This window comes from Ascaphus truei, chromosome 4 (assembly GCF_040206685.1).
Source record: "Ascaphus truei isolate aAscTru1 chromosome 4, aAscTru1.hap1, whole genome shotgun sequence".
NCBI classification, from domain to species: domain Eukaryota; kingdom Metazoa; phylum Chordata; class Amphibia; order Anura; family Ascaphidae; genus Ascaphus; species Ascaphus truei.
In genome coordinates, this window is record NC_134486.1 from 85,890,817 (window position 1) to 85,914,805 (window position 23,989).

Sequence of the window (23,989 nt, forward strand, 5' to 3'; positions counted from 1 at the left end):
TAACTCAGAAAATCACGTCCGTGCCTGTTCCTGCAACGGTCGGGTTCTTTGCTCTGATTTAACAGAGCTTAGTGACTCTGTCCTTTACCAAAGGTGTGTACAGAAACAGGTCGCCATTAACCCCTTGCCTGCCAGAAGGGCCTGTAGGCAAGTGTCAGCATTGTATTGACAAGTCTGTATTACCTTACATATTTAAATGGCTATGTTTCTGGCACAGCTGCACTCAAATGGTTAAAAATTATATAATATATATATTTTTTTAACATAAAACTACCTTTCATATTGTAATCACTTTTGTCTGTAAAATGCAGAAATAATGTAATATTTAAGACAAACATTGATGCAAAAAAAATAAAATAAACTGGGAGATGTAGAAAGTAAAAAAAAAATAAAAAAAAAAAAAAAAAAACAGCAACCACAGTACTGCTCTGAAAAATGTAACTTTGGGATTGCTGCCACTCTGTGTCGCTATATGGGAGTGTAACTTTTAAACACCAAGCAATTCCCCCTCCCCAAAAAACAAACAAACCAAAGGGATAATTAAAGAAACACCAAGCACTCTTTAAAATGACCCACTGCTTTAGATCTAGTTCTTTAAATAAAAAAGTTACAATTTAATCGCACATCTCACTTCTGTTTTGTGTCATAGAAGAGAAGTCATTTTCGTCTTAATGTAGGAGCCTGTAAAGATTTCTGAAAAATCAAGTTATTAAATTAAATAAAAATAATAGAATGACTGTAAAAAAATATAAAAATGAAGCAAAAGAAGTGAATGACTTTTGTGTGTGTGTGTGTGTGTGTGTGTGTGTGTGTGTGTGTGTGTGTGTGTGTGTGTGTGTGTGTGTGTGTGTGTGTGTGTGTGTGTGTGTGTGTGTGTGTGTGTGTGTGTGTGTGTGTGCGTAAATGTGTAGGGCTTAAATGTCTTTCCTGTTTGCTGCTAGAGGGCATTGCAACGTATTGAGAGCTGCAACAATTACTGTACGTAGACATAAATGTGGTGTGTCAGTTACAGTATATAAACATAAGATTCCCATTTTCTATCCCAAGGTGTCTTGTTGCAGTGAGTTTGGGATCAATCAAAATACGGTCACTTTGCAATATACTCAGAAGGCCAATTTCTGTATCATCTAATTATTAAACGTTTAGCTCAGAAAGAAGAATTCCTCTGCTTTCATTTTACTTATAGGGATTCTGAGTGACATTAATGAACATTAGGCTGTATATTACTTCTAAATGATATAGTATAACAGACGTCTGTTTGCCGCACACACAGTACCGTGTATATATATATATATATATATATATATATATATATAGATAGTATAAACATGGTATAAATGGCACACCACTGTTAAGAAAAATTAAACAAAATAATTACTTTTGGTGCTTACCTCCTGCTGATCCCGGTGTCCCAAAGCTGGATCCTATGTAACAGTAATAAAAGAAAAATAGAAGGAGCACACAAAAGATTTGGATATGTCAAAAGACTAAATGTATTTATGCATCAGAGTTAATACAGGTAACGTTTCAGGACCCTTGGTCCTTTCCTCAGACCAAACACTGGCTGAGGAAAGGACCAAGGGTCCTGAGACGTTACCTGTATTAACTCTGATGCATAAATACATTTAGTCTTTTGACATATCCAAATCTTTTGTGTGCTCCTTCTATTTTTCTTTTATATATATATATATATATATATATATATATATATATATATATATATATATATATATATATATATATATATATATATTATTATTTTTTTTTAAATTGAGCTTTATTGCAGGTCAACGTGAAAGCCCAATGTCATCAGATGCAATGTCACAAGGGGTTCGGTTCACTTTAACCTGAAATAAAGCAAAATGAATTATATATAAAGCTCTAGACGTACTGTGGATGCAGTGAAAATAGGAGCGTTATACTACTCAAAGCCTTACAATCAGTTGAGGTTTCCCCACCATGCTTTCGGACCTCCATATTAGAAGAAATGTACCTGACCACAAGAAAGTGTGTGCACCAGTGATCAGTGTAAAAAACTTACTTTTATATCATGGTCAAGTTAGTTTTGTATAGCTATTTTAAAGAAGCATGCGCACCCTAAGAGCTATATGGGAGATGCAATCATAGACAGCGGGATGTCTTCACATGCGAAGATGCAGAGGACTAGCAGAGATTGGACGTAGTGAGAGCGGACCCAGGTTTAAATGAGGAGTGCTATGTCCCTAGGTTTGTGATGTATCCGTGACCATAACATCTAAAAAATATAATTCCATCTGCTCAAAATTACATTGTTAGTCTAATAGGTGAGGTTAGATTAAGTCTCGAAAAATGTAGTCAAGTCATTTTTTATGCCTGTACAAATGAACAATTATGTATCAACAATAGAAGTGTATGTTTGGACAGAATAATGGATTGGCTACTATGTGTCCATTCTCATATTTGTACATAAAAGCATTGGCCTAAGCCGGCACCATGTTTGACCCCATGGCTGTCCCGGAGGTCTGTAGCTAAAATTCGGTCTAAAATATGAAGTCGTTTTATGAAGAATTATGAATGAGCAGAAACAAAAAGTCAATGGACAGACCAGAATAAAAAGGATTATTAGCAATTATTTACCGAACCACGTCCCTATCTTCAATGTGTTGAATACAGATATAAAGGTTTGATATGTCCATGGTGACTAGGTACGCACCAGGCAGTATAGGACCACATAGATCCAAACAATTTAAAAATTATGTGGTGTCAGTTCGGTAGCTGGGAAGTTGGAGAAAGAAGTCAATGTATTGAGATACGGGTTGACTAAAAGAACCTCTAGCTGAGATAATCGATCTATCAGTGCCGATATTTGGTCTTACTGGAAATTCTTGAGTAAAGAATGTGGAAGTGGTTTAATCAATCCAGCCATTAGTTAACCAAAGATTGGCTAGTATCAATCCTATTTAACATATTCTATGGGATCTCTAATCAATAGTTTCTAGATGCAGGGATCACAGAGTTGGCATATGATGTCTTCCTTGTACTCACTGTAATTCTGAATGACTATTGCTTAGCCTGTGTTGGCAGACCTAATAACGATCTATTTGTAAGTGGTATGGCTTTTAATTGCCAATATTTCTGCTAGAGCAGTGGTTATCAACCTTTTCTTGTTGGTTAAGGAAACCTAAAATTATATTGTGAAATTCTGCCCCCATTCTCACTCATTCAATGCCCCGATTCCCTCAATTCCACTCCCTCAACCATCGTCCCTCTCACATACCCCCAACACAGGGGTGCGCAAACTTCTTGAGCTGCGCCCCCCTGCCCGGGAGCCGCAGCGTTTGCGCCCTTCCTCTCCCAATGACTTAATGTCAAATTACGGCACGGGTCATGTGACGTCACGTGACCCTGCCGCGTCATTTGACACGCATTGCCATGGTGACGCGTTGCCGAAGACCCGCACATAGCAGGTTAGTGAGTTAGAGGCCTCATACCTCCCCCGGCATTTAATTTAAATGCTGTGGGGAAGAGTGCAGGGCCTCTGTAACTGCTCGCGCCCTCCCTACAAATTCTCCCCCCCCCCCCAGTTTGCGCATTGCTGCCCCAATACATACACTGGAGACATGGGGAGGAGGGGTAGGGTTTTTGTGTGAGAGGTCTCTGAGGCTGTCAGTGTGTAACTAGACAAGATGAAGCCTTCCGTTTGGACCTGGTATTGGCTGCGACACCTGCCAAGGAGGTGTTTTCTCCAGAGTTTGAACCCGTGGACTAGTGGGGTCCTAAAAAAGGTCTAATACTTGGTCCCCTGGTGCTAAAGTCTGGATAATGTGAATCACAACCGGTTATAGTGAAAGTAAATGAGTTGGGATTTTTAGGGTGTCTAGACGGGAGTCGGCTGGATTGCTGTGGGAGGTCCTTGAGCCCTTGGAGCCACCAATAAAGACAGTGCTCTTTATAGTCCTTGGTGACTTTGGATACTTTAGGTACCATGGCTATGACATCACCCCTCATTAGCATAAGATTCACGCCTATTTCCCCCCCCCACTCTTTATTGCTATTTTTTTCCCATCTGTTTGGCGTGGTATTAGGGTATTTAAGGTCTCACTGTGTGTCTTGGTGGCTGCTGTTCAAAAAGGCTCCGTTGGGTAGTCGAAACTTAGAGCAATAAAGATCCACGGCCTATCCTGTTTTTATTTCATCCTGTGTGCTGTTTTGGACACTTGTGAGAGACTTTGTAAGACTGTTCAAACTTCCCTATTGAATCCACCACTGCTGTGTAGACAGTGACGTCATTACACAGCGTCCCGCGACGGAGCGGCACCGTGGCACGCTGAGGGCACCCCAGCAAGCTGCGTTTTAACCTCTGTGCAGAGGATACATCTGCCGAGGTACAGGAGCAGCTTCATATCAGCCAGGAAGCAGGAGCGATTTCACCAAGCCCCAGTACCAGCTGCTGAACCTGGCTGCATGAAGGGAAATCCCCTTGGGAGTGAAAAGACTGACGTCCTGCCCCAGAATCAACTGAGCTGCAGCAGCAGAGGGAAGCAAGCACCCGATTCTACAGTTAACAGCTGCCGAGTGGTAAACAGTGTGATACACACTACATGCCTTTTACCAACTTTTTTCATGTACGCAGATATATTACCCCCTTTTTAATTCTATAATATATTGTTGAATTTGCTTCACTATTTGGCGTTGTGCGCTGTTTTCTTTTGTTTCAATAAAGATCCACGCTTTCTGTGCAATTATGAAGTGCCTGCTTATATATATACACACACACACACACACACAATACCGTTCTGTGGCTAACGAAATGCTATTATTTGTGCAAGCTTTCGAGATACACTGATCTCTTCTTCCGGCGGTGTTACAATGAATAAAGCCAGAAAGGGTTTTTACTTACAAACAGTGCATCTTGGAATGTGATCTGTGATTGAAACCTATCCCTTCCCCCTGTGCAGTATGTGATTTTTTTGACTTGAGGTGTTAAATGGTCCCTGAATGTTAGTGATGTGTTTGTGTGTGTGTGTGTGTGTGTGTGTGTGTGTGTGTGTGTATATAAATTTACAAAGCGCCCACAGTGTATACAGCGCTATACACAAGGTGTGTGTGGAGTGAGAGTGTATACCAATGGTGTGGGTAGGTGTAGAAATGTAAGATGATGTTGCATTACTATAAATGTGTGTGGATACTATGTAGTTCTTATTGGTATATAGGGATATAATTATAGTGTATTAGTACGTGTAAGTGACAGCTGTGTGTGCATTCATATAGCGCAGCATGTATAGACATGGCCTTTAGCACTCATGGGAAGAGAGTTCTCTCGTGTCAGTAGTGACTCATGAAACTACGGTCTCGGTTTAGGCCACCGCCAAGTGTCAGAACTCAGTAGGTCTCGATTATGCCATCTCTGGCGGCGCACGCGCCACCTCGTGACATCGCACGCGCAAAACCTGCACTGCAGGCATCGGGAAGTGACAGGGAGTGGTGGCCATGACGTCATGTGAGTGGTTCACACTCATTGGCTGAACCTCTCACTTGACGCGGCCGTCGCTCAGCAATATAAATTTCAGATGCCTGCTCGAAATTCGCATGCTAGGACGCGTTGGTAGCGCACACTATGTGCACACTCAATTGAAAACATTCATTTGTTTTGGCAGCGCGGCGCACAGCAAACGAGATCACGATCTTAGAAGCAACTTTTGGATCTGTCTTTACTAGCTTTTCATGGTAGGATGGTGAAATTTTTGCCCATTTTTTAATGGGAAAATGGATCCAGTTCTGATAAGTTTGTTGGGGATCGTCAATGGACTGCAATCTTCAAGTCTCGCCATAAATGTTTGATTGGATTCAAGTCAGGACTTAGACTGGGCCACTCAAAAACATGAACTCTCTTCTTATTCATGACTCCAGTATGGCTTTCTGCTTTGGGTCACTGTCCTGCTAAAATGTGAATTTCCTCCCCAGTTTCAGAGTATTTGCTGACTCAAACAGGTTTTCCTCAAGAATTTGCCTGTACTTTGCACCATCCATTCTCCCCCCTATCCTGACAAGCTTCCCAGTCCCTGCTAAAGAGACACATCCTGAGGAGCTTGATAAAGGACGTGTGTCCGAAACATCACCCGGTTTTATCTATTTTGTTATATGAAGGGAATAAATTGTTATTTTCTATAATAGAGCGAGTGCTGCGGACTTTGTTTTATATAAATATATATAAAAATATAAATATATATATATACACACACACACACACACACACACACACACAGTAGGGTCCCACTCATATGGCGGGTTAGGTTCCAAACCCCTGCCGAAAAGCGGAACATATACCTAAATTTTTGCTGGCGGAAGATATTTGTGGTGGTACTGCCGGTGAAGGTTGCCTAGTGCTCAGCACGACATCCTGGGGCCGCCGTTTGTGTCATGGTGACCTTATGATGGCGAGTTTCAGCAGAGCCGTGCAGATAAAGAGAGCCAGGACATAACACCCAGCAACGTGACCTATCACAGCAAGCGTCTCTCTCGTGGTCTGCAGCAGGCCGTATTAGTGGAACACCGAAAAGCAGAACGCCAAAAAGCGGGCCCTACTGTACACACACATGAATACACAATATATATGTATACACACAAATACACGAGGAGAGGTCACATACCTCCCAACAATTTACAATTAGGCATACACAATCTTGGCACGCACAAACCCTAGTCCCACAGTATTATACTTTTATATATTTAGTTGTGCAAACTGGAGAGCTACTGGGAAAGTGACCTCAGGCTTCTTTGTTTATTCTTTGTATATTTGAGGTCTATTTCCCAGTAGCCCTCCAGTTGACACAATTCAATATATACAAATATACCTGTGCTTTAGCAAAAATTGTTTAGAGATGAGCACTTTTACGTCTTTAAATTTACATGTTTTGCATTATAATTCCAATACTAATTAAGCAGTAGATTTTAATTAAAGAAAAAAAAAAAGACTATTACAATTATTCAGACTTAATTTACCCCAGTTACAGCCTGAAAACAAACGCACAGAACTTCACAAAAACGCGTGCAAAAAAAAAAAAAAGCCAAATTGGTAAAAGGATTTTCATACGGCTATTAACTGTTTAGGTCTTTTTTTTTTTTTTCCGCCGCCACATCGCCAAAGGACCCACTTCAAAGGGGTTTTTCTTTTTTAGCTCCTGTCAGTGCAGGTCAGAAACACAAAAGTGGAAAGTCACTGCAAAGCCATCGCACGAACAGACTGTGCGGCTGGAATCAAACAAAGCCCAATTAAACTAATCATAACGTCCCAGTGAACACAAGGAAGCTCACCTGGTATTTCTGGACTTCTTGTGTGAATTCCCAACCCCGTTCAGCACTTGGCACTATAATTACCCTGACCAAAATACTGTGAAATTACTGCTCTGATCTGCTAATGGCTGCAAAAATCAAGCTGTCGTGGTTTTATGCCAAGGGGGCTCCAGCAAGATGGCGCAATGCTTTCTGACAGAGGCGACAACTTCTAAAAACTCGAAAAGGAAGAAAATTAACGGGATGGGGTTTACATTGCCAAAGTCTGTTCATTAATTACCAATTTAATCACTGCTGGAGGCATGACATTACGGGAATCTGGCTGAAAGTTCTAATAGATTATGAAGACCACCTAAGAAGAATGACCAAGAAATGTACAAAACAATTAATACTGTTTCACTGCTATCAAAGGCACTTAGATTAGTTTACATCAAGTGAAGCAAAAGAATTAGTAGCTTCACAGTGCCACCACTTGGAACAGTAAATACAATGGCACACAATTAGTAATGCACATGTGACTTTTCATTCAAGGCACATATCCTTGGGAAAGCCAGAACATGATAAGAAGAACAAAAGAAACATTTTTAAATGAAATGAATAAAGATTTTAACTCTACTCCGGTGCATGCTGAGCAAAACAGAAGAGGCAGTGCAGAATACAGCTCCGAGAAATAGTGATATCATTCTGGGATTACGCAAACCACAGTCACCAGCGGCAGTGTGGGCAAGCTAAACAAATGCAGGGCTGTTGTTATTTCAAATAGGCAAGACTTTCACGTACACAAACACCTAATCTAGGCAACGTTTAGACCGTATTCTGTTATCTAGGCACAGGTTTGTTTTGTGGAGATATGCTGTGACTTGCAACTCATGTTCAGGATGCATAGGCAAATTAGATAAAATAACTGTATACAAAACTAAAACAGAATCAGCTACTAATAATGCACTTTAAGAAGAATCCTATGAGGTTTCAAAAGTTGTGTACACTATAATTTCATTGATGAAGAATTGTAATGTTGGTAAAAAATAAAACAAATCTCTATTGTTGCTACACAGCTGACCACTAACTAAAATGTTTTTTGTTTTAATGAAGATATAGTGTAATAATATTACTAATAATAGCATGTTCTTGTATAGCGCTGCTAGTTTTACGCAGTGCTTTACAGAGATTTTGTGGAGCTTACAATCTATGTTTTTTTATTTTTTGGTGCCTGGGGTACAGGGAGATAAAGTGACTTGCCCAAGGTCACAAGGAGCCGACTCTGGGAATTGAACCAGGCTCCCCTGCAACAATCTCAGTGTCTTTACTCACTGAGCCACTCCTTCTCCTTCCTTTATGTTGGTTCACATTCCAATTTAAAAAAAGGCATTTCAGATTTAAACCATCAAAACTGAAAATGTAACAACAAATCACAAATGATTACTGTATGATTTTACATTCACTTTTAAACAGTATTTGCAATTCTAAAAACAAATAATTGCAGTGTGCCTAATTAACTTTGCCACTCATAGTACCAGTCAGTGTTCATAAACCCCTCTGAAAGAACACCCGTTTAGGAAGGAGTGTACTGAGCAGCGTATAAATACAGCATGGGTTGCCTGGTACAGGCGTTTGCGGGAGCTTAGAATTCTAAGTCTAGGCCTTTGTTGTGTAAAACGGAATGGCTCTTAGCTACATGACGTATACATTAGTCGCTAATTCAAAATTATTTTTTTTAGTGTCAACTCCCTCAGTGTACAAAATACAAGCAGCTCCTAAACATAGAACTGCTGTAAGAGAGAAGGTAGAGAGACCGCAGCTACAAACACTGAAATAAACAAAGGAAATACTCTGCCAAAACTAAAGGGGGACATCTGGAGTGGGTCTCATGGCATCAGAGGATGCAGCCAGCATTCATTTTTTCTGTCCAGTTTTAAGCAGGTAGATTTTTTTTAAATATTTTATTCAGTTGGTAGTCACAGTCTGTTTTTTTATTATATTTTCTATTCAATTATAGCCTTAAGTAAAATTGAATGAGACCTAAAACAAGTCCAAAGATAAAGTGATCGCTAGAACATAGATTTTTGGTTGTGCCTCGCATCAGCTCTTACTAACAAGAAAAGGTTCAGGGCAAACTTGCATACAAGATTATAAAGGCTGCAGTGTATTAACAGTCTTATTTTCAAACGAGTGGTTGAAAAATGCTGAAATCATAGCTGGGACTTTACATTTTGGACCAATCACCTCCTTAGCACTTATCAAAAGTTCTGCAGGTTGTCACATTGGGGGAAAAATATTCGCTGGAGCTTCCCAGGTCTTTTTGCGTTCCAATCAGCCTTGCAATGGAGTGAAGTACCTCCATGTGACAGCTTCTACCCTAAATAATAAAGAAGTCCATATTGCTTATTGTTATCCCCACTATATACATCTATATTTTTTTGTAAAATATATATATATTTTTTGTAAAAAAAAAAAAAAAAATTATATATATATATATTTTTTTTTTTACATTGGGGACAGAGGCGAAAGAAACTATAACCAGTGTGGCATTACCCTCACCGCCTTTCAGACAAGTTCTGCTGATGTTTGCCCTGGGTTTCCAAGAACAACTTGGAAGATAATATGGTCTCGTATTAATTGGGAGGAGTAAAGTTATTCCCACATAGGGAAATTGTGGATCTTATTTAAGGATTGGTGGCTGATGGGGTGATGGGAGAATCCCATAAGGTCCCCTGAATTGAGGGAAGTAAAATACCTTGTTCTTTCTTGGGGTTTGTTTCATGCCTGAACATGTAGAACAGGGGCCTCAAACTCAGTCCTCAAGGGCCACGAACAGGCCAGCCTTTATGGATATCACTGTTTCAGAACAGGTGGCTTAATCGAAGACTGAGCCACTGATTGAGCCACCTGTGCTGAAGCAGGGATATCCAATAAACTTGGCCTGTTCGTGGCCCTTGAGGACTGAGTTTGAGACCCCTGATATAGAACAATAATTGGAGGCCTGGCAGTTTAGCTGCAAACAGTACAATATAAAATATATACAGGGCCCCAAACCTTCCTGAGGGGAAAATGATGCAGTAACCCCACAGGTGGAGCAAAAGATAATCCTTAGTGAGATAACACCATTAATCCCTTATGGGGAGGAGTGGGAATAATCAGAAATGAGAACAAAGGATATAAAAGAAGATCCAAAAACTGCTGAACTGTTCCCCAAATCAAACATAAAAAGAAATGAAACACTATCGAAAATGATAAGGCTCTAAACAAAACGATCGATTTTATTGATTCTTACCTTAATCCCAATACAAAATATCCCACGGCTGCAAAATGCAATAAACACAGATTCCATTATATTTTGACCCTAACCATTTACTTTTTTGTTCCATCCTCTTGAATTAAGTTCCGATTATCACATCTTCGTTAAACAAATACAGGTGGCATTCAAAACAAGAACATTGCCTTTATTTTACACGTGTAACTAGCTGAAGACATTACTCCTGAACTGTACTCATCCAAATACATTATTATCCAAGACGGAGTCAAAACATACAATTACCCGTGAAGGTCCCAATAGTCAGGGATTGCCAAGACAATGTTCAATCTTTCCTCCTCCTTATTTTGCCAATTAGATGGCCAAAAGCTGCTTTTGTTATCTACAAATCTAGTGATCATATCTAAATCTGTCACAATTATCAGCATGGCAGACCAGTCTTTTCAATCAATGTTTTCCAATTAACATCAAAGGACCAAGGTTGCATTCTGTAAAGTTCCCCCTTGCGAAGATCCCGGTTTCCCCTCCCTCCTGAAGTCTGGAAATAAAGTTACAGGTTTAATTGCCAGAAAAAAGAAGCTTTACTTTCCTTTACTGTGGTGCTGGAGGAGCAATTTAGGCTGGTCTTTGAAACCTTTGTGCTGCTCCGTCAAAGCAAGGCAATATATTACATCCTTACCGCTAAGTAGTAAAATAAATACCGCTTCAAAGTGAAACTAACTCACAGACAAGTGGAATTAAACATTTCAGATTGTTGCTAAATCTTAAATTAATTACATAAACCTAGTCTGAGCATTGGCAACAATTAACCTCTTCTCTGCTTTGCAGTGCAAATATATACAATTTTACTCATTCTGTGCACTTCATACAAACTGTGTGAGTGTGTGCAAATATGTATGTATGTATGTATATATATATACAGTGTTCAACAAACCTATACATTTGCTCGCCCCGGGCGAGTGGATTTAACATCGTGGCGAGCTCCTATTGGCCCAAGCAGCACACGTTTGGTACTAGGTGGCTAGTAGATTTTTTTGTTCGGCGAGTAGATTTTTTGGTGATTTGTCGACCACTATATATATATATATATATATATATATATATATATATATATATATATATATATATATATATATATATATATATATATATATATATATATATATATATATATATAAAAATAATCAAATGGAAATATTACTGTGTGCTCATTTGCATGTCTTAGACAGGTCTGCAACCCCGCCTTTCACCATTATCACCCAGCATACAGTGCTTACACTGCAGCAAAGGATTCTGGGAAATGACATGCAAATGAGCACACAGTGCCACCTTTTGCTTCAAAACCGTATCACAGGGTCCCCTATAAGCGTATGCATGCTGCATTTCACAGTTTTTGAGCACAGCCTGGGTTAAGATGCATAGCCAGTAAACACACCCACAGACAGCTGTTTAGACCTTAATAGGTCTCATCAGTGTGAGGTTGGTTACACTGTCTTGTAAAATGAAGCTAGGGATATAGTCCCCCCCTTTTTAATTTTAATTGACTTGTGCACTATTGCTCTAATTTGCAATTTTAGGGATTGTAAAAATGGATTTCAAGCAAAAGGTGACAGTGTTCTCATTTGTATGTCATTTCCCAGAACCCCTTGCTGCAGTAGAAGCACTGTATGCTAGGTGATAATGGTGAAAGGCAGGGCTGCAGACCTATCTAAGGCCGCGCGTATAGTGGCCTGCGACGGGTGACATCACTGTCGCCGCTAGCGAAAGTTATATTTCACTTTGCGGCGGCGGCGCGGACGTACTGGCATTTGATTGGTTCAGGGTCCGTCACATGAGGCGGCAGCCCTTGAAAAATCAAATATTTTGGCCGGGTATCAGGGTATAAAATTAACAGCGATAAGTCTGAAGCCCTGAACCTATCACTCCTCGCCCCCGAGGTAAAACTATTGCAAATTAATTTTAGTTATAAATGGAGCCCTAACAACATTAAATACCTAGGGGTCAGAATCGCTAACTCTTATGCTGCCCTATTTAAATATAATTTCCCCCCCTTATTTACAGAAATTAAAAAAAACCTCCAGTGCTGGAACAAGTACCACATTTCATGGCTCGGAAGAGTGGCATCTGTTAAGATGAACATCCTTCCCAGACTACTGTACGTCTTCCAGACCCTTCCTGTTTGTGTACCGCTAGCAGACCTCAAAAGCATTCAAAATAGTATTTTCCAATTCATCTGGAAGGACAAAAAGCCGCGGGTGGCTAGATCGGTAATGTTGGCACCACGGGAGTGTGGAGGTCTGGGAGTACCAGATATAATTAATTATTATCAAGCGACCCACCTAAAACAAGCGATAGTTTGGAACAATGATCCAGTGTCTTGCGGCTGGTTGGAAATTGAGTCCTCCTGTGTCGCTCCCCTCTCACTTGGGGCAATACTTTGGTCCGGAGGGGGAGAGAAGATAATATCGGACAAAACAGGCCTGGGAGCAATGAGATGCACGTGGAAAATTTGGACAAAAACAAGAAATAAATATAAACTGACGTCTTCCCCCTCCATACTCACTCCCATTTTTGGTAACCCTGAATTCCCTCCGGGTTGTGTCCCAGGGAACCTTAAAGCATTTAGTTTGGCTAACATAAAATCAGCAAGAGATCTAATAGACAAAGGGACTCTTATTCCGTTACCTGATTTACAGGAGAAATGCCTCCCCATGAAACTCCCACTTTACGGTTATCTTCAGATCAGACACTTTCTCCTAACAATTTCCCAAACATCCAAATTTGAAGGTCCAACGTCTTTTGAAAAGATGTGTATGGTGGGCACATACCGGAAGGGTCTGATTTTAGAGATTTACGCGGGGCTAGCGCGGTCCAGGAGTCCCGTCAACCACAATTATATGATGAAATGGGCTGAAGACCTCAATCTTGATATAGACAGAGATGACTGGGAGGATATTTGGGAAGCAGCAGCCAAAACTTCTATTTGCACTACTACTAAGGAAAATATATATAAGATTCTATTTCAATGGTACTTAATCCCGAGTAGGCTGAGCCGGATCTTCCCTGGCCTGTCTGACCTCTGTTGGAGGGGGTGCGGCCAGAGAGGAGATCTGGTGCATATATGGTGGACATGCCCAAAGATCCAGACTTTCTGGAATATGATATGCTCATTGGTTGAGGAGACGGTAGGAGTTGAGGTCCGGATGGACCCGCTGATATGCCTACTCGCGAAACCCATCGAAGATATCTCTGTCCCTCTTAAAAAACTGGCCTCGTTCATCCTGACTGCGGCTCGCTGCTCAATAGCAGCTAATTGGAAATAGATTAAACCCCCTTCTAAGCAAATGGTCCTTCGCAGGGTAAGCGAGGTCAAGCTTATGGAATACCTATCGGCGCTCCTGAAACAGAATATAGAACAATATGAGAAAGTTTGGGCACAGTGGCCTTATAATTAAAGAGATTAAAAATGAGATATGGATGCTTCAGTTGGACTCTGCATTAGACCACTGACCCCTCTAAGGGGGAGTTCATGTCTACTCAGGGTCTTTTGACAAGGTGGAGGGGAGGACAACTACACCCCTTCCCTTAGCTCCCCCCGTTCCTATCCCCTCCCTCCCCCCTTCTTCTGTTCTCTCTTCTCCCCCTCTCTCTCTCTGCCTATCCTTTACAGTACTAATCTAAGGGGTTTGATCTAAGATCCTCCTAAAACTGTTAATTCTCCCGGACGGGACCTGCATAGTAGATTCTAAATGCATAGGAGGTTACAAAATACTAGGGGCAGATCGCCTCTGCTCGATCAATCAACCTTGAGATGCATCGGGTTGTTCACTTTTAAATGTATGTGTTAATTACGTTTACTGTCTATAAACAACCATGTGATGTGTATGTACCCCTGTCAGAAAACAATAAAAATGTTTGAAACAAAAAAAAAAAAAATCAAATATTGCCAGCTACCAAAATTCGCGACGCGGCAATGCATTTGTTTTTGGGCGTCGTCGCTTCGCCGTCGCGGGCACTATACGCACGGCCTAAGACATGTAAATGTGCTCACAATTGATCTTTTTATTTGCTATATGGTGGAGGTTTCTTGTTGACTTTTTCAACCACCATAAGTTAAAATGTGAACACGCACGCGCTCACACACACACACACACACACACACACACACACACACACACACACACACACACACACACACACGAAGGAAAGCGCACGCTCCAATTAGGGATGACAGGCCCGTCCCTAGGCATACCTTAGGTAAGTCACCGCTTAGGGAAGGCAGGTCTCAGGAGGCAGCTTGAGGGAAAGTGTAGCAGCACTGCTGCTCGACCTTGTCTGTGGAATTGAAGCAGGGGGTCCCTGGAGTTGAACCGCAGAATGCGGCTCCTGGGATCACCTGCTTCCCTGTGATACTTACCTCCTTAAGGGGGCGCCAGTAACTCCTGTTCAGGTTTAAAGCGGAATCACGGGGCCAACAGAAAGCCACATATAATGGCACGGCTTCCCACTGTCCCATGTGATGGGACAGCTAAAACTGAGCAGGAGATACCAGCATCCCCATAGGAGGTACATACTGTATCTCAGGTGGTCCCAGGAGCGAAAATAAATGTGGTTCAGCTCTGGAGAACCCCTGCTTTTTTTTGGGGGGGGAGGGGTAGGGGGGAAGGAGGGGAGTCCCTATTAATGCTTGCCTATTGGCGGCACATAACCTAGGGACAGGCCTGATATACAAAGGTGAAAATAAATCTACAGTACTTTAATAAAAAGGCCCATATCTATACAGGGGTCATAAGCACAAAAACAAAAAAAGAGAAAGGTGATCAAATGACAAGTGTGTCCAGTTCCAACGGCTGCCTGGTTGGGGCACCTCACTTGCTTGGGACTCTTCAGTGCTAGATGTTCCCTGATTTCAACAATATACAGGCATACCCCGCATTAACGTACGCAATGGGTCCAGAGCATGTATGTAAAGGGAAAATGTACTTAAAGTGAAGCACTACCTTTTCCCCACTTATCGATGCTTTGGTACAGGTAGGGAGCCGGTATTGCTGTTAAGAACGTGTTGACAGGCGCATACACGAGCTGCCGTTTGCCTATTGGGTGAGGGGAATCAGCGCGTCACTACTACGGCAGTCTGTAGGGCAAAATAAGTGTCCGTACTCGCGATGCGAGCGTACGGACACAGGGGTATGGTGCTATTGAAAATATGTCCTTACTCGCGAGTTTACTTAAAGTGAGTGTCCTTAAACCGGGGTATACCTGTACTCCAGTAATGGGGTTTTACTCACATAATGTGATTCATTACAAGATTGGAGATACTCTATTCATGCATAGACATGATACTGATCATCTGTGCTCTAGAACAGAGCCTTTAGGTTGAAATACTCTGTTTTTGAAAGCAACTGCACGACAGCTTTGCAACACCTGGTGCTACTATGTTAGCAGCCACTGGATTATAACTCCACAGGCTGCAAATTCTCCAATGCTGGTCGATGTCCGACTGTCATAATGCATGTTTTGATTGCTATTTTGTGATTGTGTGCATATATGGATGAGATTAAGACAGTATGTTGCCATGACACGCCAACATGCTGTGTGCATAGTTGGTGTGTTTTCTACATCTTTGTTTTCATGATTATGATTTTGTGTGTACTAAGTGAGGATGAGGGGGATTGATGAGACATATGGGACATTATGGGGTCTTTATCATGTTAGTTGGTTTAATAAGAACAACTTGGCGGGTGCACGCCCAGAGGGGAGATCCTATAATAAGGCATGCCTAACAATAGTGGGATGATAATAAAAATTAAACTTTAATATGGATATTAAAATAATGGAGACTTACAACTGTACCCACAGTACTCTGTAGCTTAGTGAAGAGTACTGCAACACATACATATATGAACACAAGGTGCGACAGTGACCAACAACTTAATGTGATTAAACAAAGTGACTACTTTACTTTAAATCAAATCTGAGCAGCCTCTAATGGCAGCAACTGTTGTATCGTCCAGTTTAGGGGACAGCAGGTCCATGATAGATAGCATATCTATATTCCCACTAATTCAAGTCCAGTAGTACATTTAGAAACTATGCGGTAATTGGTATAGTTTTTATTGGGCTACTTTGAAACGAACAGTGCTTTATAACAACCATTTTTATTCTGTCAGAGCTGGATTTTGAACTATTTCTTAGATTTGCTTAAAATGGGACAAATTCATTTGGATTTAGATTTTCACCAAAAGTGCCAAATTTCAGCTGGATCGGATCTGTAATGTAAAAGTTGTATGATGCACGAGTAACACATATCCGGGATTAAAAAATCCAAATTGCCTTTACCTACTACTTCTCCTAATCCCAAACTTCATAGTAAAGTTTGTTTTTTAATTCAAATGTATTTAACTTTGCTTGGACTGCTACATTCTGTTAGAATTTATGTTTTTGCTTCTAACGCCCAACAAAAGTAGTATGCATCACTTTCTGCGTGATATTTGTAATTGTGCTTTAACCAGACACAAAACAAGTTATGGGGAGTAAAAAAAGTGACAAACCCCCTCCACCGAACAACAAATAAAAATACCACTTATTAGCACATTCATATCTCTCAGACAGGTCTGCAAACCTGCCTTCCGCCATTATCTATTAGCATACCGTGCTTCTACTGCAGCCAGGGATTCTGGGTAATAACATGCAAACGAGCACTCACAATGCGTCACTTTTTATTTCTTGTCCCTTTTAACATGGGACCCTACAAGCTTATGACTGCTGCATTACACAGCTTTTCAGCACAGCCGGGGTTAAAGAAGTGCATGGCCAGTAAACCTACTCACAGACAGCTGTTTCGACCATTTGAGTCTCATCAGTGTTAGGCTGGTTGTACTGGCTTTGCAATGATTGTGCTTTATAGTGATAATCTTTGACGCCTAAATTTACAAATCTTTTCAGCTACTTCCCATTCTGCAAACCCACTACAGAAGGTTTTACATACCAGAGTGTGCTCCCTTTATTCAAATGTATCTCATGAAATGTATTCCAGAAACCAATCACAAGCACTTAGGCTAAGGCCCCGCTCCCTCAGTCAGCGCGCCCGCACTGCAGACAGGCGGGGCGCTGACAGACACAGACCGCGATATGCGGTCTGTAGGGAGCCGGGAGCGGGAGGGAGGGTGGCGGGAGTGGGAGGGAGGGGGGCGGGAGTGGAAGGGAGGGGGGCGGGATCTGATCGTGGTGCCGTAAATCCCCCCCCCACACACACACACACACACACATACACACACACATACACACACACACATACACACACACACATACACACACACACTTTAACCCGCAGCTCCTTCCCTGCTCCCTGCCCAAGGCGCCTCCCATCTAGCTCCTTCCCTCCCCTCCTCCCCATTGGCTGACTCGCGTACCACGTGACGCATCAGTGCCGAAAATCACTAGGATCTTGCAGCATCGGCCGGCTGACGCGTCACAGTACGTAGTCAGCCCTGCCGGAAGGAGGCAGCGGGGGTAGGAACCATTCGGGCAAGGGTCTGGTGGTCCGCGGCCTCGCTCCCCGCCGGCCGCAGCGGGTTCGCAGCCTTAGGCATCCTGCAACCAATTTGATTGGCCAGCTTTTTGGACATTGTTTTTTGGAAAGGCACTGTATCAAAACTTTGTAAAACTGACCCGGTGGAAATGACACCGTCGATATATGTTTGTATCCATCACTGCAGCTCTTCGCAGGAGAACAAAAACAGTACCACAAGTCCTAACGTTTCAATAACTCAGGGTTTGCTGCACAGTGCAATGACAAAACATTTTTTGTTTATCTGGGCATCACATTATGAGCATGTTCAGTCCTGAAGCCCATCCACCAGGAATAAAAACACTTCTGACATTCAATACAGGCGCAAAAATACAGCTCAACTTTTCATTGAAAACTGCATGTCTTGGCGTTCCTTTTTCTGCAGAAAACACACTACACAGTTCATAGTCATCTTAGAGAAATACAAAGTTAAGGAATGTGATACTTCATGCTTCTATGCCAAGACATTTCTATTGAATAAAAAGTGCCCTCTGCTGTCACATGCGGAGCACGGAATTACTTCTGGTAACTTGTAACCTCCTCTCCTTCAACTTTCTCTGCAGCTAATTAGAAGGTTCTCCAATTCACGGGTTACATCAGAATTTTATTTCAATTGCAGACAGCTTATTGTTCTCTTTTTAAACTATGACTAATTGGGGAAAAGTTAATGGGGTCAATGACCACTAACTGATGTGTGCTAATATGGCACAACCACATTTTCTAGCCCACGGTTACTGTGAACTTGTGAACTACATACAGGGGCCAGTCCAAGCTAGAGACGTGTAAAAATGTAACTGAAGTCTGCGAACCAGGCAACGGTTGCTCTTTTCTTCGGGGCAAACATTCTCGCGACAACTTTATAAGCTTCGAAATGCTTTATTTTTTTTTGCTAAATATTAAAAGTCAATGTGCAAGGTCACGCAGTCTGTTGTGTCCACTTAACACCTTTAAGTGCAAGAGAGTAATTTAATACATTGTGTACGTATAAGTCCTTTACAGCATCAACTCAGGCCCTACAGGACAGCAGGTGAAATACTGGAGCAGTCGTCCAACACAAGAGGTACTATCAGCCTCGGAAATGCCATTATGAAAACCAAATTAGCTTGAACTCCCTGGGGATGGTGGTCTTACAAGGTCATCTGGGAGGTCATCTGGGGCAGTGAGAGAAAGCTAACAAAGCAGATTTCGTCGCACCTGGTCTGTCGCATTATATTTTACTTCACTGCTGCCCACATAATCGGCCCGAAACCTCTCTCGTGGAATAGGGCCTACAAAGAAAAACTTTGAGCTTTCTTTCCTGCTACCTCTAGCATTGAAGGAATTACAGCTGGCTTTCCAAGTGACTTTGTAAAACCGTCATCGGAAAGATATTCAAGTCAATATTCTTTCCATGGTAGCATTTCTGAGAGAAGACAGTGAGAGAGTGAAGTACATTACCACAATTAAAAATGATTAAAACTTGATATTACACATGACTCATTACATGCTTATAGAATTAGTAGATAGTAGAGTGTGGGAGGTGATCCCTAAGCCAGTGCTCTATTTCAGGAGTAGAAAGGCAACATATGCTGTATATAATCACTTGTAGTACAATATCCTATGAACAGCCCAGGAGCTGCACCAATGCTGTACAATGAAGGTTTGAAATGCAGGGCCCTGAGGTCATGTGGACATAATGCACAGGTAGGGGGAGAGACAGAGGGGGACGGGGAAGAAACAGAGGGGGAGGAGAGGAACGACCAGCACCGTAGGACCTGTGGCAAAGTGAGCTGCACGGCACCGATCGACCCAACCCCCCTCGGACCCCCAAATGTCCTGCTGTCACACAATAGTCCTGCAAAATTAGTCAAAATAACACACAGATAGAGATGTCCTTGTCCGTGCGTAGTACAGCGAAAGCCAGTCCTGTTAGGCGCGTGCTCCAGTCGATGGATGAACTCACAAAAATAGGCAAAGAAGGCGCGCACTGCAACCCGGTAATGATAGCTGGACAAATTAGCCGTTAAAACGATTTATTGTGGTGAAATAAAAAAATCACATCACTCCAGATAACTCTGACACATTTCGTGCCGCAATGTGATGTGATTTGTGATTTCACCACAATGAATCGTTTTAACGGCTAATTTGTCCAGCTATCATTACCGGGTTGCAGTGCGCGCCTTCTTTGCCTATTCTTGCTTATATAATTAGCCTGTTTGCACCCAATTATTTCATATTAAGATTTATAGCAGGAACAGTGTATAAAGCGCTTGTTTAATACAATGTACATTTTGAGAATCATTTGCCTTAGAAATGGGGTGCTTTGCAGTTGGTTCCAAACTTAATGCGAAAAAACCCTCAAAAGGAAGATAAATGGAGAACCTCCCCCCCTTGAATACATTTCATATGTTCGTGCTAAAATCTATTTCATACGTCTCTCCCTTCTGTGTGTTTAGTGGATGCAGCTTTTTCTAACCAGGAAGGAAGATTGGTCTCTTTAATAACACAAATAGAAGAGCGAAGTCTACAAAACTAACCCACACCTGCACAATACATTTAAATTCTGTACCAATAATAACAAGTGGAAAGCGAATCGTACATCACTTAGCTGCTTCGTGTGGGCAGGAGCTGCTGTGGTATTCCTCTGCTTGTTCACCGCTTTCAGCGCTGCATCTCTCCTTGCCTGCTCCAGCAGCACCCGGGCTCGCTCCTTCAGTTCTTCTTGCCTGGACAGCATGCGTTGCTATAAAGGGAAAAACGAGGGTCCCAAAAAAACAAAAACAAACACAAGAATATTTAGTTCCTGTGCATGGATTCACGGACTAAGAATTTAGTGTTTATTAATCGACATAAAACTATCTGTCTCTTGTATACCAATACTAGAACATGGTCGTTATACACTACGATTATTGTATTACAAAACTCATTTCAGCTCAGGCAAAAGCACTAAATGAAAAGGAAGCTCTGATCCCCAGTTTTTCCATTGCATGATATTACCCAGAATCCTATTCGGCACTCTGAACACTGAATGATGGTTCTGGGAGACCCAAGGAAGACATGTAAATGCACTTACACTTTTTATTGCTGTGACTTGTATGTCAGTGTTTTTTTGTCACTTTTTTAATTTTTACCCATCATAACCTTTCTGCCTCAGATTCCTGAGATCACCCGTCGCAAATTGGTCCTCCCAAATCTGACAGTGTGCCAGTTTTCTTTGTTGAGCTGAATAGTTAAATATTAAACGATTGCAGGAGCTGGCTCAGACATATACTTGTCGAGTTCTCAGAGTCGGTAAATCGGACTTCACGGATCGAGGAATCCCTGCACATTTTGCTCTGTATATCACATCCAAATAATTGCCAACAGTGGGATATTCAAGATGGTTTTTGGCCTATTCACTTAGAAAATTCATGGGCAGTGCAATGTTGATATGCTGTTCTACCAATAACGCGAAGCTCATCAAACCAACACGTAAATCAAATTGATGGCATTGTGCATTCCAGGGTATAAACACTTATGGTAGAGCTGTAGGTAGCTATACTTTACAGGCCCTTTCAACAGAAAGAGTGGCAAAATACAACACACATTTATTATTTTAATACTGCTGGGGGATCTTGATCATGCTTCGGTAGGTGCTTTCAAGAAGCTAAAGGAGCAGACATGCTGGTGCAAGCATTATGATCGGGTTTGTTCTGCTCGTTATAATACAGACAAATGATGAACTGCACCCATCTTTGTAATGTGGCACAAAAAGACCCACCAGTAATCCAGGTTTGCATCACAAGTGTTTAAAGCAGTAGTACCACCTAGTTTCACGTAACTGGTTTAGCAGGTTGTACAGTACTTCACTTGGATGTATTAATTACAGCGCTGTGGCATTGTGTTCAGATACAAAGTCTGAAAAGAAACATTGGCGAGATGGTGAAGATCATGCAGACAAATCTGAAAACGGAGTTGCCCATTTACTGCAATTTTCCGAAATCCATTTATGTGCAAGCCTCGTTAGTGTCAAGGGCCACCAGACGGTCAGGTTTTAAGGATATCCCTGCTTCAGCACAGATGGCTCAGTCAGAATGACTAAGCCACCTACGGGTGAAGCAGAATACCTGGCCTGTTGGTGGCCCTTGAGGATTGGAGTTGACCACCCCTGCAATACAGCATTGCCAACATGCTTGTTGCTGGGTGTGTGGCACTGCTGCTTTAACACTTACCGCTGCAGTAAAACTCTACCACGTTACTAAGGGGCACTCGTACTATAATGTGGTCAACATATTATTTTATACCCAGGACATACTTAAAAACGAGAGGCAGCTCACTGCATTTTTTCCTGGCAAACTCTTTTAGAAATAAATACTGCACATAAAACTAAAAATCAGAGCAAGCCCCTCTTGTAGAAAGATTGTCCTGAAATAAGTGAGACTTGGCAAGCAGCGTTGATAAACTTCAAATATTGCCCTTTTTTACACTCTTATGCAATACTTAAAAAAACAAAAAACAAAACAAAACATGAGCTCACAGTTGTAATGTATGCTTTAGTTAATGGGATAATTATCAACATGTAATTTGGAAGAACAGATTTAAAGGGCCATAAGTCAGTGTTGTTCTGTGTTGCCACTTGGCTGTGACTAGACATAATGACTGGGAGATTTACAATCCAATAATCTATGTGAAGTGATTTACAACCTGAAAGGAACAAAAAGTGATACACATACAGGAAAGCAGATAAAGGATATCCCAGCCCACTAATTTGTAATGTGTATAAACAATATGTTTCTTTGTTAATGTGCATAATGTGGAGTTATGTGTTGAAACTCAGGAACTACTTCATGTTCAATCTTGGGCATCAGAACATTCACTTCTTTACTGTCTGCAAATGCACAGCTACTCCAATAATAACAGAGCCTACAAACAAATATCTAGGAACAGAGGTTTCTCTTCTGCAACTTACAATGTTACTCAAATATTTCTGCACTCCTTCGCTGTATATGCACCCAGACTACTGTAGAAGACGGAATACAGCCTTCCAAGCCAGGACAGGAAGGGGTCTTATTCACCAACGTGTAATACCCATTTTACTTGAATGGCTCCCAAAAGCAAAATGATTGCTATTGCACTTACTTTGAATTTAATCCCAACATTGTTTATATTTTGGGTAGGGTAGGTTGCATAATATACGGTACCTCAACTGCTGTAGAACGAATAACTCGGAATAAGCGCAGTAAGGGTATTTATTTCCCGTGGTTCAGTCAAAATGCGGGACTATTTCAAAGATAACAGGAAAGAAAGTATGTAGGGATACTACACATCACGTAATGCTCCAGACAAAACGTAGCGCTAGAACAGACCCACTAGATTTCATAACATAAGGAGATTTTAAAAACCTGAAAAGGTTTTCTTATAGGAATGGCTCCTGAAAAGGAACTATTTTAATTATGGAAGAAAGTCAATGGAAGCGTGAAATAGGAAAACTGTTGATCGAGTCTTCAAGAATAAAAAGCAGTGAGAGATTGCAGAACCAAAGTAACAGCAAATACCTGATCTACTACATACTAGTTATGTGTGCTACTCAGAACTGTGCATTTGCAAACACCTCACTAGAAATACTCATTCTGCCACAGCAAACAGGCATTACTTCTATTCATCTGCAAATTGTGACAAGTAACTGTGCTACATAAGAATTCACAGATTGCCAGGCTCAGCCAATACAAAGTAATGTATTACATTAGTCCTTGCATTAGTAATGCAGCCTTGGGATGGAAAACAAAATTAAAAAGTCCAAAAATAAAATCCTCAGGTCAGTTTTCCTATGATAGACGAGAAAGGAATTTTTTTGTGCATTAGACTTTAGCGTTGGAAGAATAGTCAACATTCCTAACAAGTCTGACTCCACCTAGACTGATGTTCCGAAAAATAGACAT

The 23,989-nt window shown here is 41.4% G+C and overlaps 1 protein-coding gene across 9 annotated transcripts in view; it reads right to left on the reverse strand.

The window, feature by feature from the left end:
* Positions 1-23,989, reverse strand: part of EHBP1 (EH domain binding protein 1) — a 428,910-nt gene that overhangs the window by 119,742 nt on the left and 285,179 nt on the right. For 8 of the 9 annotated variants that reach the window (XM_075596145.1, XM_075596151.1, XM_075596150.1 and 5 more), the window contains one exon: positions 20,671-20,814. The exons of the other annotated variant lie outside the window; for it this stretch is intronic. In XM_075596145.1, coding sequence (XP_075452260.1) covers positions 20,671-20,814 — 144 coding nt within the window. The remainder of the gene's footprint in view (positions 1-20,670; positions 20,815-23,989) is intronic. 9 annotated transcript variants of the gene reach the window in all.